At 44.3% G+C, this 18,406-nt stretch overlaps 2 protein-coding genes across 4 annotated transcripts; one reads left to right on the top strand and one right to left on the bottom strand.

Moving 5' to 3' along the window:
• Positions 1–56: 56 nt before the first annotated feature.
• clockb (clock circadian regulator b) lies at positions 57–13,021 on the bottom strand. 3 transcript variants are annotated; one of them, XM_067249920.1, is made up of 23 exons: positions 12,961–13,021; positions 11,537–11,678; positions 11,271–11,359; positions 10,784–10,843; positions 10,328–10,476; positions 9,472–9,563; positions 9,218–9,307; positions 8,977–9,097; positions 8,107–8,220; positions 7,774–7,892; positions 7,566–7,648; positions 7,330–7,436; positions 6,899–7,046; positions 6,686–6,761; positions 6,341–6,485; positions 6,025–6,122; positions 5,800–5,913; positions 5,488–5,646; positions 5,055–5,249; positions 4,653–4,837; positions 4,318–4,447; positions 3,953–4,087; positions 57–3,439 (listed from the first exon to the last, which is right to left on the bottom strand). In XM_067249920.1, the coding sequence occupies exons 3-23, from the start codon at positions 11,285–11,287 to the stop codon at positions 3,170–3,172; spliced, it is 2,607 nt and encodes an 868-aa protein (XP_067106021.1). In that variant the 5' UTR covers positions 11,288–11,359; positions 11,537–11,678; positions 12,961–13,021; the 3' UTR covers positions 57–3,169. The 3 variants fall into 3 exon arrangements, with proteins under 3 accessions (XP_067106021.1, XP_067106023.1, XP_067106022.1); XM_067249922.1 differs by having other exon boundaries at positions 3,953–4,084; XM_067249921.1 differs by lacking the exon at positions 12,961–13,021 and having other exon boundaries at positions 11,537–11,700.
• A 3,798-nt stretch (positions 13,022–16,819) lies between these two features.
• On the top strand, positions 16,820–18,374 carry exoc1l (exocyst complex component 1 like). Its single transcript, XM_067249923.1, has 3 exons — positions 16,820–16,940; positions 17,570–17,766; positions 17,969–18,374. Exons 1-3 carry the CDS (start codon positions 16,820–16,822, stop codon positions 18,233–18,235), a joined length of 585 nt encoding a protein of 194 aa, XP_067106024.1. The 3' UTR covers positions 18,236–18,374.
• Positions 18,375–18,406: the final 32 nt, after the last annotated feature.

Genomic DNA, 18,406 nt, shown 5'->3' with positions numbered 1-18,406 from the left:
ATTTGTGAACACCATCCACCATTCTAGGACAAACACAAGCAACCGAAAATGCATTTGCAGTAGGTTTTTATTTTCAAATCGACCAGGGGAGAGGGAGAATAAGAGGTTAAAGTAGCAAATAGTTTGCTTCAAAATATTCAGTTACAATTGGACTAGGGAGAGGAGCACATACCATGAGGAGGGATATACATAGCAGAGCACCATTTTACACAGAATACTGGTTTTGTGTAAGTGTACAGATTTACTAAGTAAGTCGGTTTCTAAAACCCAAAGTGTGTAGAGATGAACTACTATATAACAAGCTTGGCCCCTTCTGTATTTGTATAGGATTCCTTATCCAGTACGCAACTTTGCCTCTCCGAACTGTTTTTAATCAACTTCCAGAAACCCATCACACATTTCTAGTTCTGTCACATAAATTTACTGACACAGGTTTGGAACATGATGGCGTTATGTAAGAATTGGAGCAGGTTCCCATTCTAAGAATAGAATGGACAAGTTAGTAAAATTAAATTTATTTTAACCTCTTTACTTCCTTCATTTGAAAGCTTGGTAACCTATATATGCTTATCACGGACATCTGTTAGTCTCTAGACCTTTACATTCTTTGGGCTGGGTAGCAGTGATATCTTATAGTAACAGAACTATAACATTTTAAAAACATTGCCTTTTTGGCAATGACAACACACACACACACACAGAGAAACTAGAAGATTTGTATTCGCTGAGGGATGGGTGACAGGTATGAACAAACTTTAGGGAGGGTGAGTTAGAGGATGATACATCGGAAAGTGTCACAGTTTCTTTTGACGGTTGCCATTTTGTTTATACCATTTCATAGCCACCTGGGTAAACCAAGCAACACTTTAAAATCATTCATCTCAGTCTCACGTCCATACAGAAAAAAAAAAATAGGTTAGAGTGACTCTATCAAACACACAAACATACACACACAACGCTCTCACTCAATTCAAGTTGAGCTACTCCACATGAGCTGGAGCCCAACAAGAGAGGAAGATTTCCTTGAAATTTTATCTTTTCATTACTGCAACGCAAGAACTGATTGGCTATCGCCAGGGGTACCAAATACAGACCCCACAGTGATATAGGAAGAAGAATAAAGAGAAAAAACACACACACACACACACACTGGACATCCGTGTATGCACACACACACACACACACGCACACACCATAAACAATCAAAACAAAAACACATTCTACTACACTCTCCAAGACAAAAAAGACACATTCTTCTAAGAACTCCTTATCCTACCATCTCACTTCCTCCTTCCCAAGGCTTTTCTGTTAGATATGGCTTATTACTGTCACCAAGGTTGGGCCCTGTTCCATTTCTGACAACTTGGAACAATGGAAAAGAGCCAAACCTTGGGTGTTACTGTTGAACTGCTGATTGACTGACTGACTGAAAACTGCATGAAGGCTACTGAGGCCTGGCAGGGGGGGGTAAGAGGACATGTTCCAATTCTTTTAAAAGTTGCATCTCAGTTGTCGGAAGCCCGCTTTTGTAAACAGTGTTAGCCCACGTGTGGAGTTTCACCTCTGAATCAATGGGATGTTCAGATAAGTGAAACCCTCAGCCACCCAGGCATGTAAAACATGTGAACTCAGAGAGCAACCTGTGTTTCTCAAGCTTTGTGGCGTCACTATGAGATACTTGCTAAGATGCTATACACACACAACCAGATGATGTTTAAAACAACAATTCTGAGTGTAACCTCCCCCACCCTCATAAAACACTGTCACTGTTTTTCTCTATAAAGTGTTCATGTGATTTGTGCACAGTGTTTTTGCACTGCTAATTAAATTAGTTAATTAGAAGGTAGCAAAACTGCTTTTGATTGGATACTGGGTCACTGAGAAACCGTTTTGATTGAAACGTTTCTGCCACCAAAGGAAGCAGTGTTTGCAGGGTTTTTTATCCCCTTCCAGGCTGAGGCAGAAGCAATTGTATATGTCCATATTCCTGAGAATGCAAGTACCATCCAGCAAACTCTGAAGCCCTACTAATTCAACAACCGTAAGACATAGGGGGAACACACACACACATATTAACACACGCAATAGGACTGGATAGTGATTTACTGTACACAACCACATTAAGTGCTAAAATAGTATGGGGATAAAGATATATTTGTATGTTAGGTATAGGGGCTCTGTCTTTTAAAAATAGTCCGTAATATATACACATGTTCTTTGATAGGGTCTTTTTTGCTGTAAATATATAATCCTTTGAATAGTTTGTTTAAAGAAAAATATCAGTTGACCATATGTATTGGCACTTGAATCACTAGACCTGTTACACAAACAGTGATGAGGATCCTGCAAAGAATTACACATCTAAATGGTATTGATCTGGCTACTGTCAAAGTGATTGAATTTGGACTTTGCAAGACTGAGCTATTTTGAATTAGTCACTTGTTATACACAGCTTTTAAAAACTACCTTTCCCAGAATTCCCTGTTTATAACCCCTGCCCATTCATTGAACAAACTGTGACAGGAATACAAAGCCATATTATGGACTTGTAGTTACATAGGGGAGAAAATAAAGGAGTGATGTTATGCTTTAGCATAGCATTTCACCATTTTTGAACAGGAACACTAGAAAGTAAAAAGTCATTTTCAAAAGATACTAATAAAAGCTTATACTGTTTTTGTTTCCATGCAATCATATAAAATACTACATTTCTGTTTTTCTGTTAAGCTATATTGTATATTTACATGTTTATGATACACTCTACTGTACAATGCCAGGTCATTATCACATGCGTTGAGACATACCCTGGTTACCATGGAGATGGGGGAAAGGGGGTTTAGAGTTCTGGGTTTCCCACGGCGACACGGGTCTGTCTCGTAGCGCTCCACTGGTTGCTATGAGTAAAAAGTTCTAATACACACTATTACCATAGTGATAAGTTTGTAAAAACCTTCCTTGCTGCCCAGAAATCTGTCCTTCCTGGCAAAGAATAGGTTACATCTCGGACACCATATTGGTCGGGGTAAGTGATGACATGAAAAGAAATCACACGCATTCCTTCGGCCCAATGTTTTGTAAAAGGTTTAGTCATACCGTATTTGTCCCTCCACAGCTTCATTTGGAACTCTAGTCCCTCAATCTCGATTGGACGCTTTACTCTTCGAGCCTACTACAATTGGCTGCTGGTGCTGTCAGTCCTATGTGAAGGCGGGCCTTTCTGTGGTTTCTGGGGCTGGGGTTTGAGTTGCTGCTGGTGCCTCTGGTGGTGAGACTGCTGCTGTTGTCTTTGCTGTGGTGGTGGTTGTTGTTGTTGTTGCGGTTGCTGTTGTTGTTGCTGTTGAGGATGTGCGGCCTGGGTGAACGTGCTCGGCTGTTGGAGTGGGAAGGCCGCCTGGAGGATTAGCTGGGTGGACTGGTTACCATGGAGAAGACGGGTGCCCTGGTAAACCAAAGGACTAGGTTAGGCAGACTGCCAGGCCATTGCTGTCAAGCCCCTCTGAGCGCTACAGTAGCTGTCACCGTCCTGCTGCCCATCATTTACCAGAGCTGCTCTAGCGCCCCATCGAAGCTGCTCTACCGCCCCATCGGAGCTGCTCTACAGCCCCATCGGAGCTGCTCTACCGCCCCATCGGAGCTGCTCTACAGCCCCATCGGAGCTGCTCTACAGCCCCATCGGAGCTGCTCTACCGCCCCATCGGAGCTGCTCTACCACCCCATCGGAGCTGCTCTACCACCCCATCGGAGCTGCTCTACCACCCCATCAGAGCTGCTCTACAGCCCTATCGGAGCCCAATGTGCAGACTGGCACAACACAGATCCGTTCAGCACCATGTTCTTAAGATCACACCGTTACAGCGAAGGATGCTCCAATTCAACACACGGCGTACAGAAAGTCTCACGAGGTTAACGACAGATTTGCATCTGTATCCCCACACTGCCCCCTGGTAGTTACCTGTAGGAACTGCTGTTGCTGCTGTGCCCCCTGCTGGTTGGTCTGCGCCACCACGGTGGTCTGGCCCTGGGGCTCCTGCTGGCCCTGGGTGGGCTGGGCTGCCTGCAGGGTCAAGGTCTGCGTCTGGCCCCCCTGCTGAGAGACCGTCGTGGGTCACTACCATGGCTCACGGCTGTTTTAATCAGGCTGGACGAGCACAACTGCCCTTGTTGATGCACCGCGGCCCTGACCTACAAGACTAGATTCTGGTTTCGGCGCGTTGTGAAAATGCGGGTGTGTGTGGGACAGCAACAGAGATGGCCTGTATGAGTGTGGCAGCGCGAGAGAGAAAGAGAGGGAGGGATGAAGTGTGTGTGTCCTCTCACCTGCTGCCCTCCAAAGGGACTGTACGCTGTGACCACCTGGCCCATGAACATGGAGGTGGGGACCATGACGGCCCCACACGCCATGGGGGCCGTCACCAGCTTGGTGACCAGCTGCTGCCCTGTCGGGAACCTGGACAGAGAGACGAACGGACGGACAAGCAGAGGAGAGCGAGCGAGGCCGGAAGGAGAGAGAAGAAGAGAGAGGGAAGGAATGTGAGTGACGAGGAGCTTAAAGATGGGCAGGTTGCATACATAGATTGATACATGGGTGCATAGTGCCTTGTATATACTACATGTGTGTGTTTATGTGTGTGCGTGTGTTTGTGTGGCCCTACCGTATTTGCCTGTCCTGTGTGAACGTGGCCACAGCAGTGCCCTGTGTGTTGGCCTGGGGCAGGCTGGTGCTGATCTGCAGCAGGTTGGGCTGGCCTGGCTGGGCGATCATCATGGTGTTGTAGAGGGGGGCAGCGGAGGCGCCCTGGGCGGGGTGCTGCTGCTGCTGATGGAGCTGGAGAGGGGCCTGGGGACACAGGCGCACGGAGATGATGTCAGAGGGGGTGGGAGGAAAGGTCAGCGCCGGTAGGGGGTCAAAGAGATGATGTCAGAAAGGTGAATACGTGAGGCCAGAAAGGTGAGTCACAAAGAGACTCATATTTACTGTAAGGATGACATTAACACAAACATTTGTATGTATTTGTATGTGTGTGTGTGTGTTTGTCTGTGTGTGAGTGTCCTACCTGTGAAAGGGTGTTATGCTGCTGGAGGTTCTGCTGAGGGGGCGGGGCTTGCTGCTGGATGGTGAGCTGAGTTCCTGTGTGGGTGGGGTTTAGCACGCTCTGCTGGATTTGATTGGTCATTGTGGTTGCCTGTTGTAACGCTCCCACCTGAGGCAGCTGCACGTTCAGAGCTCCGGCCGGCTGCTGCAGGAACATCTGTCACCATGGAGACAAGTCCTGTCCTTCAAGTGGCCAGTGTGAGCATAGATATACGAGTGTGAGCATGTCTGCGTTTATGTGTGTGTGTCTGTGTGTCTCGTACCTGGATGCCCTGTGTGTGTGTGTGTCTCGTACCTGGATCCCCTGTGTGTGTGTGTCTCGTACCTGGATGCCCTGTGTGTGTGTGTGTCTCGTACCTGGATGCCCTGTATGTGTGTGTGTGTGTGTCTCGTACCTGGATGCCCTGGCCTTGCACCTTCTGCAGCTGTTCCTGGATGTGGCGCAGCTCCTCCTGCTGTCGGTGGATGTTGGCCTGGATCATCTTGGTCCTCTGCTCCAGCTGATCCTTCAGGTGCTGCATGGCATTCACCTGGGCTGAGAACTCCAACACAGGCTGTTGAAAGCAGGGGGAGAGTTACAGTTAACAACTCTTGCAAATCTAAGAAAAAGTACGCCTACGGCTTATTATCGGTAGGAACTTTTCCACCAGATGTTTGGGAGAGAGAAGAGTTAAACCCATGAAATGATTGTAAAAGTTGTTTCGTACCTGCACGTTGGTTTGTAGCTGCTGTTGTTGTTGTTGTTGTGATTGTTGTTGTTGTTGCTGTTGGTTGATCATAACTGGAGCCAAACTATGGCCTGTGGTCTGGGAGCTCATGGACTACAAACAAGGACACAATTCACACACAGAAGAAATGTAAGAGCATTATAGATAATGAAGTTCAAGCAATAGATGCCCGTTACTTTGACTGTTTGGAACAGCTCATCTCACCTGGCTGCTGATTGACGATCGTCGCTGTGATGTCATGTCGATGGTGGAGGCCACTGACTGGCGAGGGGGCGTGGCCGTGTCCATCTGGAGCTTGGAGGCTGTTGTCAAGTACACAGAGACAACCAATGAGTTCCCAATTAAGATGGTAAAATACACCTGATCAGAACAACAACCAAAAATTATATATATATATATATATATTTTAGAAAATTACATAATTTTCAAAAATAGGTGTGGTCAACAGTCGGTTGGTTCAGTGTGTGTGTGTGTGTGTGTGTGTGTGTGTGTGTGTGTGTGTGTGTGTGTGTGGCCTCACAGTTGCAGGTGTTGTCAGACATATGCGAGGAGGACTTGTGGGAGCTGCGGGAGGAGGAGGAGGCGGTGCGGCTGTGGTCGAAGCGCTCCAGCACCTCCTTCAGGCTGGAGGTGTTCAGCTGCGACTCCGAGCCCGAGTCCTGGCTCTGAAACAGCAAATCAGAGAGCGGAGAAGGAGTTTTACCACTCATCAGGCAGACTCTATCCAATAGTGTACAAAGGGGAAACATTATCGAGCTATCACAAAAGTTGAGAGAGATATATTACTGATAACAAATCAGCAAGTGGTGGAGAATATATCGGGCCAGTGAGAATCCATCTAGAATCCATTGCTCATTTGTCTTACCTTGCACACGGTGTCCTGAGGATGAGAATCCTCGATCCCCAGCTCTCTGCGCTGCTCTGCTCTCACCTCTGCATAGCTAGAGGAAGAGAAAGACACAAAGAAAAAAAAGTGCTAGAGTGAGCGAGAGAAGCATTCGATTGAACTCACTCATACAATAAAATGAGGGTGAGAACAAGAGGTGTGAAGGAGTCTGGGGTGTGCATGTGTCCGTACCTGACCACTGTGTGTGTGCACACGATGAACTCAGGCCGGGAGTTCCACTGGTGGTAGGTGATGTAGTAGTGAGTCTGCAGCCAGATCCACTGCTGACCTTTGGTCAGGAAGCGGTAGTAGCATGACTTTCCTTTACCGTACTGCATCACTGCAGATGAAGGGAGAAAGGGATGGAGCGAGGGTCGGGAGGGAGGGAGGGAGGGAGGGAGGGAGGGAGGGAGGGAGGGAGGGAGGGAGGGAGGGAGGGAGGGAGGGAGGGAGGGAGGGAGGGGGGGATGGAGGCCCAGGGAGGGAGGGGGGGATGGAGGCCCAGGGAGAGATAAGGATAGAGGGCAAATGAAAGTGGATCAGTTCAAAGATGAGGACATTTCTGAAAACACTTGTAGGTAAGTTTGTGTTTGTGTGTGTGTGTGTGTTTAAGAGATACTTACAGTGCTCATGACACTTGGCCAGAGTTTCCAGGTCATCCACATGGTAGTAATCGTACCCCGATGTCCCCAGGACCTCGAATGGCAGGTAGCCTATGATTGGTGGTGCCCTGAAGGGAGGAAATGACAGGATGCATGACATCATCCCAACACGCCCTGCTGCCGAAGCATCATAAGAGGACTTGTTAGGCCTTGGTTTGGAAGACGTGTGTGTTTGTGTGTGTGTGTGTGTGTGTTACCTGTGGTCAAGGAAGAGGAATTTCCACTCTAAGCTGTGCCTGGACGTGAATTCCTCGTTGGGCTCCTCCACTGTGCACATCTCCTGTGGTAGACACACACACACACAGTGAAAGATCTGCATTTCACACAAACAAAAACACAGATATTCTAAAAGCTGGGATTGGTGTGTGTGTCTGTCTGTGTAGCGTGTGTGTGTGGGTGTCTCACCTTGATGAACTGAGGCTTGGCCAATCGGACAGTAGCAACAAAACACACCTGGTCATCGAACGCTGGATGCAGAGAGCGCTGCAGCACGCCTTCCAAACCGTTCCTCGTGGCGTTGGGAACTAGAAGGAAACCAAAAACAGAAAGACAGATTTGTTTGTCTGGCCAACTCCTATTTTGGAGTTTTGTCAGAATATATATATTTGTTTTTCATCATTCTATAGCTTTTGCAGTTGTTCAGGCATAAGTGGGATAGCAATAATACCTATTTGATGTTCATAACCACATAACCAATACACAGACAATAAGGCTGTTTTGTATTAATGTGAGCCTCACCATTGCTCAGCGACTTGAAGTTACCGATAAACTTGACGTATTCATACACGGGCGTCTGCTTGGGGTCGATGGCTCCTCTCAACATGTGACAACCAAACTCCAACTGATTCTTAGCTAAAAACACAAAATGTAAGTAAAAAAATGTAAAGTATGAAATTTGAATAAATACATTAGAAACCAACATGAGACCATTAGAGATCCTAATGAGATTCTGGCTTTGATGGATGGATGAAACACACCAATATAAAACAAATAAATTGCTAAATAGTTAAGGAAAATAGTTTTTGGAGCTTTATGTAATATAAACATTACGTTGGACTCATATTGTTATATTTGCTGAAAATGACAACCCAAATTTGTACATAAAAGATTCGGGGCTTTTGAGAAAACATTCGGGGCTCAAGCCCCAGAGGCTTGAGCACCCCCCCCCCCCCCCCCCCCCCCCGCTCCGCCCATGGTTGAGAGCTGTCTTGAGTTAAATGCCACCTACCAGCCAATCAAAAATACCTTAATTGTTGTATTGGTTGTTCATCATTATATAATTTATTAAATGTTTCATTTGTACATTTTACAATGTCACTGGTTAATAAAGTAAAATATGACATCACGCCAGAAATTCAGATTCATGGCTTCCCCATCAGGTCAGTGTTTCAGGAACATCTGGTTAAGGATCAACATGGGCTAAGCCAGACAGTTACAGTGCCTGCTCCAGACCAGGTTAGTCTGGCAGCATAAGTTGCAATAGTAACGTAGCTTGAACTAAATTGAATTGACTTTATGGAACCAAATCAACTGGAAATGAGTCAGACTGACATAAACCTGGCTTGGTAGACTTGCTTTATGGAACAGGCCTGATTAGGTGCTACTCACTCTTGAGGTAATCAGCGCCAAGTGTTTCGCTGTCGGTGGGGTGGTTGGAGAGAGCCTTGTACACATCTGAGTGTTCCCCTAGCGGTAGGAAGTTCAACAGGTTCTGGTCCAACAGGTCAGACTGGACACACACACACACACATACACATATTTCTTCTCCTGTTCACAAAGCTAGACATGGTCCCCCCATACAGTGGTATAATGTGTGCGTGTGTGTGAGTGAGTGAGTGTGTGCACTCACCGGTAGGTGCTCCAGGAGAGATGTGACGTTCTCCGACACATAGATGATGTTCCCATCAGTCATTATTGCAATGAAGAAGCCGTCCAGAGCCTGACCAACACACAACACACCAATCTCAACACCTGGCTAGCTCATCTACTCCCCCCCAGCCACCAAAAGAGTACCATTAGCAGTGGAGAGGTAATGTTGTGGTCACATAGGAGTAATAAGGTACTAATTAAGAACCATAAGCATTATTGGTGTTCGTGTCGTACCTCCAGCATGAGCTGGGTGAACTCTTCGTTGCTAAGAAACGGGGGCTTCCAGTCCTGTCGGATCTCACTGGACTCTGACTGGGCGGCGATCTCTGTGAGAGAGGGACAGAGAGAGATCAGAAGCAAGCCTTGAAGGACATGGATGGGGACAGAGCTGACGGAGGCCTACGGCAGGAAGGTGGAGCAGGAGGCTTGTGAAGGCATGAAAACCATCACGGCGACTGGAGGGCCCTGTCTGAGCTCAAGGCTAATGAGGTTCATGTGGTCCACTGTAGGCTTGCATGTTCCCAACACATTGTCTCCAGGCGCACCCCTCCTCAGCTGCACCTCGCCTTGCGTCCTCTCAGCAACCGCTGCCACGTCCCACCCTCACCTATTCATCACAGCAGACCAGAGCCGAAAGGAACTGGCGAGGCTTCACTCAGACAGGCTTTAGACCGGGACAGTGTGTCTTTACTGTGCTTACATTTATTTTGTTCCTGTTTATCTAGCTATACGTTTTGCACTGGTTTTCCACTTTCTTGCACTTTATTCATTTCTTAATTATGTACCATTCCCTAGTTTTTTTCCCTATGCAGATTGTCCTTCATTATGTGTGACCTAAATGTTATTTCTGTAATAGGGCACGCCGTGTTTTCTGAAGGCACAAATTTCCTTCAGAATCAATGAAGTCAATGTATTTGAATTGAACTGAAAACTAGGTTAGGTGCGACTACATTATTGACAAAAAACCAAGGGTCAATGGTAATACAATAGAAACTAAAGTCCAAATATAGCCTTTTAGTATATAAACAAGAAGTTTCCACTCCCCTGACTACCACTTGCAGGAAGTGAGGTCACTGATGTGGGGCCTCACCTTTGTGTTTACACAGGAAGTCAATGCTCTTCTGCAGGATGGTGGATTTGTCCATCTTGCGAGTGTTGCCAGGCAACATGGTCCCCAGTTCCTTGATGAGGACATTGAACTGGTCTCTCCGCTTCTTCTCCGACTTGTTACGTGACACGCTGCCAGATTAGATTCAATTAGATTATGTTAGATTAGAATTAATTGAATGCTACAATATCCTGCTTTGTATAATCTGTAAACACAGTGATATAAAAATGTTGGCCTTGGAGAAGTACAGCTTTATTACAGAGCCTGCACAATCATATTTATTTGTACATGCTTTGGATAAAAGCGCTATTAAATTAATACATGTAAATGTAAACTAATGCAAGTCAGTGTTAAAACACTGAATCTGTTTCATGCCGGGCAAAGGTTGGCAACCAGAACAGGGTTTATGTGTGGAATCTGTTTCTCTTTCCATCTCACCGTTTAGCTTTGTCCTTCTCATCTTCTTCCATCAAACCATCAAAGATGCTGCAATCATCTCTGTGGAAAAGTAACACCATGCATTAACCAGGAGACAGACAAACTGATCCAGTGAGTGAGTGTAAGAGAGAGAGAGTAGACATGTTCCTGTGTGTTTGTAAGAGTGAGTGTGTGTTTGTGCATTCTTTGACAGGCTTAAAGTAGATATGAAGTGTTAAAAATAGCTAATGACCGAAGTTTTTTAACGTGGAGATTCCTTCATGAACAGGGCATGTTTATTTTTGGAACTCACTGGATGAGGCAGAGAGGGGAAATGGAAAGAGAGAGAGACAAAGAGAGAATGAAAGAGCGAGACAGAGATAAAGAAATGTGTTTTGGCTGAGAAATAAGGGTATGTTGAAGGGTATGTCAATGTCAATGCTATTAAGTGTTTAAAAGAATAAGACAGTGTGTGTGTGTTTGTGTGTGTGTGTTGCTGTTGTTGTACCCTATGCTCGATGTCATGGTGGTGTTTGATCAAGGCTGTAGTTGCAGTGATTGGTGCTTTAGGCGTGAGGTAGGCATTTGGATGGGCACCTGGAAGAACACCAAAAATGAATTACAAATAGGACACATAGGCCTGCCCACACACACATGCATTAATACGAAGAAGACAAAACATAATTGGCATAGTAGTTCATTATACAGACATAAAGCACAACATTGCATCTCATAATTGTAAGTGAGAGTATGTGCAATCTTTAGTCAGCTCACCTCACTGCAGCTTCTGAGTGTGAGGTCAGTTGCAGGTAGTTCTGATGGGTTGTAGTGGGGTTGAGGGTCAAAGGTGACTCAGAGGTCATTGAAGTTGTGGGTGGGCACCATAGGCTGGACAGAACATGGTAGACTCTCCTACCTAGAAAACGAAAGCAATTATTATTATTTTTTTTACTTTTTTTTTGGCATACTTAAATGTCTGATTAAAACTTTCTACTGTTATAAATGTTTAGTAACATATCTAATAGTGTAGGTAACAGAATACTACTTTGTATCCAGCTATTTAACAGTATTCAGCGACAAAACAAGAAAGTCTCAAATCCTCATGAGTATAAATGTTATGCTCTGTCATACATATATTTGGAAATGAGGTGCGTGTCCTTATACACTACTTTTTTCTCTTTAATAATCAGTATTCAGAAATCAACATGAAACTGTAAGCATAGCTCACTGGTATAAAGGCAGTGCATAATTTTGGGATTACAGGGGGATAGTCTACACACCCTTCAGCTGACCAACAGAACCACATAAAAAAATGATCCTGCGGTGGGACAACTTAAAAAAACACGACTTGTTCATAGGCCTAAAGAATTTGGGTAGCTTAGATGCTCTTAGCCACGAAAGCTAACCCATTGGCGCGCTGTCTCGGTCAATCACACAGTGGGCTTATGATGAGCCACTTCTTAAAAATGAACGAAACCGCAATGTCACAAATGTCACCTTGCTTGGACGATACATATCTTGAAAGTGTCGTTTTTTTATTGCCTACGGTCAGAACTGGAGCCACAGGTGCTTATTACGCGCGTGATTATACAACGAAAAAATACACCCCCCACACACCCAAGCCACAGCAGAAATGCCCAGGTAACTTGCTATGCGGTTTAAGCTTTAGAAATTCAGTCTATGCCCACACTATTAAGGACATTCTTCAATTAGTCAATCATTCACAAAACGAAATATTCCGCTGGTGGAGGCTGTTATCAGGAAAGCTACCGCTGGCCCCGAGCTGTCACGCAACTATTGCCATTGACACCATGTAACCAAACAAACAATCTCCGAAAATGAAGGAAAACGATGTTCGCTGAAAACTGCAAAAACACGCGCACACACAAATCTGTATAAATAAATATAGGTCATGTTGCAGTTAACAACTAGCGATGCCAAAACCTTTTGCGGCAGATGCACATACACTCCCCGCACACACATTGGCACACATTCACACGCTCGCCCACTCATACACATACTGCTCCGAATGTGGGTCACTAGGCCTTGCTCTATCCGACCGTGCGGAAACTGTTCCAAAGCCTCAATCTGCAGTTCGTTCGCTTCCGTACGCTAATACATCACTTACCGAGCCTAACAATCGTTCTATTCGATCGATCGAGAGCATATTCACGGGTTTAATCTATTAAATGCCTTACCTTCCCAATTCTTACAAATCCAGGCTTCGTGTTTTGTTTTTTTGGAGGTTGTGTTCAGGGGGGCCGGACTCCGGGCTAGAGAAAAACAGGAGGCCTACTTCATATTCCGCCGTATACAGTCATGCGCATTTGGTAGGGATAGGGTAGGGTGCAGTGTTTCACTTGTACAGTAGAGGTACTGCAAGATACACACTACAAACTACTACAGTATGATATTAGGGAATCGGGATGGACTAATATATCCCTTTCTTTGAGGGGATATTAAAGTAATTTTTTTGTTAAATTTTCTCAAACACAAATGGATTTTTATACTGAAAAAAACAACAACTAATTAATGCATCGTTGGTGGGGTAGGCTGTGCTCTGGTTGCATAGCATTGTTTAACAGAAAAATACTGTCTTTCAGAGTTGAAAACTGGCTTGATTAAATATCACACCTCATCGATTTTATGCATTTATCAATGTATCTGCACAAAAAGATATGTTATCAAACTAAACATATACAATCATGGTTTCACAGTTACTGACATCAACGCTAAATCTGCACGAAGGTTGCATTTCTGTATCGTAAGCATATGGCTGGTATGTGACATTGGAACGACGCCAAGCAGTTGCGGTAGAGACGAATATGCCATCGAGGAAGGGGGTTTCCCTCTCTCGTCCAATCACAGGCGCTGCTTATCTTCAGTGACGCAAAAGCCTTGTAACTATTTAGAGGTCTCCCTATGTTGTTACTGTTAGATTCATTCAATCATACGCTTGAATGAGTGCAGTTATGAGTTGCCCTTTCAGTGTACAGGCTAACAAAAGGGTATTTGATATTTATATATATATATTTATATATAAAATTAGGGTTACTTAAAAGCTCACATAGGTCAGGGATTAGTAGCTACGTATATACACAAATCCAAACATTTGCTAAGCAAGAAAAAACTAAAGATTGACTGCAATCCGTGTTAATCAATCAATTTATCCCTTGTACTTCAACACTTCAGCCTTAATGTCATAGATTGATTGTCACTGTCATCCTCCTGCTCATTCATCTGTGTCATGCAGGGTGTGATCTCATAGTACAGGGCTTCTTAGCTGTCAATCACAAAGGCCCCAGAGGAAGCCAATATCCACTTAAGCTTTGGGAGAAGAAGAGTGGGTCAAATGTCAGATTCTGTATTTGTGTCTGCCCTTGGGTGCGTTTGTGTGTGTCTGTCAGCCTTTGTGTGTGTCTGTCTGTTCTGCTCCACATCTCTTTCAGCACGGTCGCGGGAGGCATGGACGCACTGGGTCTTCAGGAATTTAAGTATTGTGGAAATTGAGAGCCAGGTGTGTAAAGTGGTGGTCCAGGATAACACACATGTAGACACTGAGACCAGAACCAGCCCCCCCCCCCCCCCGCCCCCAATCCCAGCCTGGGCCTCCTCCTTCTTACACGACCTGGCCACACATACCTGACACACACACACACACACAAAGCTGAAGCCTCAAGCAGACAAAATAATCCTGTCTCTGTTGTTGGTCTAGTTTGAATAAAAAATGGGTTATTTTGCATTGTACCATTTACAGTACTAGGCCAGAATGAGCCATAAGGATATCCCAGTCCTTCTGGTTGTTTCTTCTAACCTGTGGTCAGAGAAGTCCAAAGCCTCCTCTTCTTCCTCCTGCTTTTTCTTCCAGTCTTCCTCCTCGTACTCCCATTCTTGGTAGTCTTCCTTCCCTCTCTTCTTCTCATTGGTTTCATCACAGACCACTCTCTATCTTTAGATTGTACATTTGGAATTAAACATGTTTTCAATGCTATCAAGTGTAGCTATTTTTTATATGTTTATTTACATATGAATAGAAAGATCCTAGTGCAAAAATGCAGATGAATATTGACATGACATTGATATGATAATTCAGTGAATGTCTGGAAAAGACATTCTGAAATAATGAGACAGTTAAGATACTAGAAGAGAACATTGTTATTTGTTCAGCGTGTACGGTTCTCTTTTTTTTACCCCAAGAACCCAGTGACTCTCCAGACAACACAGTTTATTTTATTTTAAACTTGCTAGAGGAGATCCACCATGGTAGGCCGAAGACTATGAAGACTATGAAGTTGAGAAGATAAACAGTGACGTCACAATGGCATTAGGCATAATTCATCAGGCCACATGGTGTAGGGATATGGTGATAATTCCTCCCTACAGTTTTATCCCCCACCCTTCTTTCCATGTCAGCTCTAAAGAGCTTTTCCATGAAATTGCAAAAAGCAGGAACATCTACAAGCCCAGACTCCATCAGAGGCACTTAGCTGTCAAAATATCCATCTCATATTTGTTTCCATAAAGTGACACAAACTAATGGAGCCACACTTCTTCTGCACACAAATCAAATAATCTCTCAGTGCCCAGTTTGTGATTTAATGACCTAAATACACTGGTAATTGCCTATTGCAACACACAAGTAGCAGTCATGCATTCAGTAACGTATCTGTTAACAAATGTTTAATTTCTACAATGGAAGTTTATTTGTGTTGCACCAATTATAGTTTATTGTATTGTACTGTACATTATCTGCATCTCAAAGTTATAAAGATCAACATCCTCTCTCTGCTGTAAACTTCCTCCCATGGCACTTGTTCCAATCTAGGAATAAAATTCCGTTGGCTAATGGAAAATTGCAGAGTGCTATGGGACATCCTTTGGCCCCACAACAAACAACATTTAATCAGAGAGTTGTATCAGGCGCCGGTAACCTGTGTGTATGGTTGTGTGTGTGTGTGCGTGTACATATGTTTGTCAAAGAGAGAGTCTGTAGGATTCAGTAAGACAAATCTCAGAAAGCTAAGTTACACTCCTCATACCTAATGGAGTGTAATACATGATGCAAGTAGACAGAATCGATGAGGAGACCACCGACCTCCGGCTGTTCCAGACCATTAGAATAGAGTGTGATTGTTGCTTTAATAGGACCAATTGATGGGAAAATCAGGCATTGGTTGATGTCTCCCTCTGGGAGAAATCATTATGAAGAAAGAGTGTTTGTGTTGTAAATATTTCAGGAAGAAAGTGTGTGTGGTTGAAATGTGTATGCAAGTGCACAGGGGAGGGGTTGCAAAAAGAAGGGGGGGAGGGGTGCTGTGTGTGTGAGCATGTGTGTGTATGTGGTGGGGGATTGAGAGTGTGGTAAATGAACGTGTGTCTGGTGGGGAGTTAAGAATTTGGTAAATCAATGTACATCTATGTAAAAGTGAGTGCATTGCAAACAAGTTTTTGGACTGAAGGAAAAATCATATGAGAACTGCTCCTCTGCAGACCAGAACACCCCACAAAAGGTGGAAAAGTCCACCCAATACATCATAAGCTCTGCACACATACTGAATCCATCTCTAAAAAGCAGCGCCACATACTGTTCTGTTTTTCATGCAGCTTTTCTCTGTGTGTTTGTCTTTCCCAGGTGTGTCGATGTGTATGATTCTTCCCATGGCTTGTAACGAGGCTGTTTGATCTCTCATCGCTGCTCATCTGTTTGTGTTATCGCTGTCAGCCAATCAGCATAGGACTCGTTCTACATTTCTTATAATATGAGATAAAAATGTTTCTTAATATTGTTATTGTTTATAATAATTATTAGTAGTGGTAGTATTACTTTTTTTCTTAAAGTCTTTTTTTAATAATTGAGTGCCTACTTGCAAGTAATAATTTAATTGTTCTGTGTATATCCATATGTGGCTGTTTATATGACAATAAATAAACTGAAACTTGAACTAGTGGCTCTTTTATACATACACCATACAGCTCGCTGATTCTCTATCTCCCTCCTCTTTTACTCTCCCCTCCTCTTTATTTTCTTCTCCTCCTTTCCTGTCCCTCTCTGCAGTGATGTCTTCCCTACTGAGAGATGAGATGCAGAAGATGGTATTTCAATGTGAGGGCCAGAAACTGGTGGAATTCATTGAGATTGAAGAACAGGATCCGGGAAGGCATTTTCTCTGTGTTTCAGGTAAACTATATTGCTGATGTCTTGTCTTTGTTTACCGGAGACTCTCCCCCTCCTAATCAAATGTTTTACTTTGCTGGGTGAAATTGTGAAAAACGATACGATGAGCTCTCTGTCCTTTTGAATGAAAGTGTAAATGTACAATAACAGGAAATGGTTATTCATCTGAGAACTAATAACGATTCGTCAGGACTCAGGAGTCTTAACGCTGGGCAAGAAAAGTGTTTTCCCCACGCTCAGTATATTGGCTTTGACACGTCTGTGTATGAATGATGACTAACACTCATCCTGCAATCTGTCATGCAATCCTTCATGGGGTTTCTGAGCAGTGCTGCTGTGTGTCCTGTAATACTATTGCTGTCTTGGTAGTTTTGTCTGTCAACATGTGTTGCTTTAGCTTTCATCTGTATTTTCTCCGTTATAATGCACTGTGTGCTTATAACAGACAATTTCTTATTTTGCACTGTCATCATTGTAAAAAGATTATCTGAAATATCTTTGACAAAAATAATGCAGATTAGTTGTCCAACGTTGTTGCATTAAATGGCATTTGCTGCCTTTCATATTACACCATTACATTCGTTCTTTTTTGCAATTTGTCATCTGTTGTCCCCATTCCTTTTCCCTTTCAGTGGACAAGAGCAAACAGGTACACATCTGTGTGGTGACATCGAAAAAGCCTAAGAGGTCCCACAAAAGCGGATCCAAGAAGAAGAAGAAGCTCCTGCCCCTGGAGACCCAGCGCCTGGGCTTGATCGACTCCTACAAGATCACAGAGGTCTGGCTCCTGCAGGATCTGGTCCTCTTGGATGGACGGAATGCTGATGTGGTGAGGAAGGCGCTCCCAGTGTTCTCCTATGTCCTCTGTCAGACTGAATGTTTTCTGAATGGCTTGTGAACAGCATGGAATTGGATAGGAGGGCCTGGTGCTTTCCATGAATGTACTTGAAATTAATCTGTTAGAGCTAGCCATTCATCTATATCCCTTTCTGTCTCCTGGTGTCTCTCTTGTCTTTCACCCGCTCCTGAAGGACGATCCCAGTTTCCTGTTGCACTTTGACAAGGTGCGTCAAGTTACAGCAATCAACAGTGGTGCCAAGTACGCCATGGCGCGAGCCCTACTCGGCCTGAGTGACAAGTACTGCCAGAGCCAGCTGACCCTGCAGAACTTTGACTTAGCTTACATCCATCCTACCTGTGTTTACACCGATCGAGGAGACTGTGTGGTTCTCCTGCAGATTTGCTTCTACGCTGTTAACCTAGTCTGCCTGTCTCTCTGTCCTGTGCAACTGGACTGAGCGCATGTATATGCAGTGCACCCATGTGCGTGTGTGTACGCGCTTGTGTGTATTTCTAAACTCAAACGTTACTTTTGTGACGAATGTTAGTTTGTGAAATATTATGATTCCATGTGTGCTAAACTGACACAAGGCTAAAGACTGGTAATAAACCTTACAAGGAACTGAAAT

Source organism: Osmerus mordax, chromosome 14 (assembly GCF_038355195.1).
Source record: "Osmerus mordax isolate fOsmMor3 chromosome 14, fOsmMor3.pri, whole genome shotgun sequence".
In the NCBI taxonomy this organism is placed as follows: domain Eukaryota; kingdom Metazoa; phylum Chordata; class Actinopteri; order Osmeriformes; family Osmeridae; genus Osmerus; species Osmerus mordax.
The sequence above is the reverse complement of the archived record's forward strand: the minus strand, read 5'-3'. Positions and strand labels throughout refer to the sequence as shown.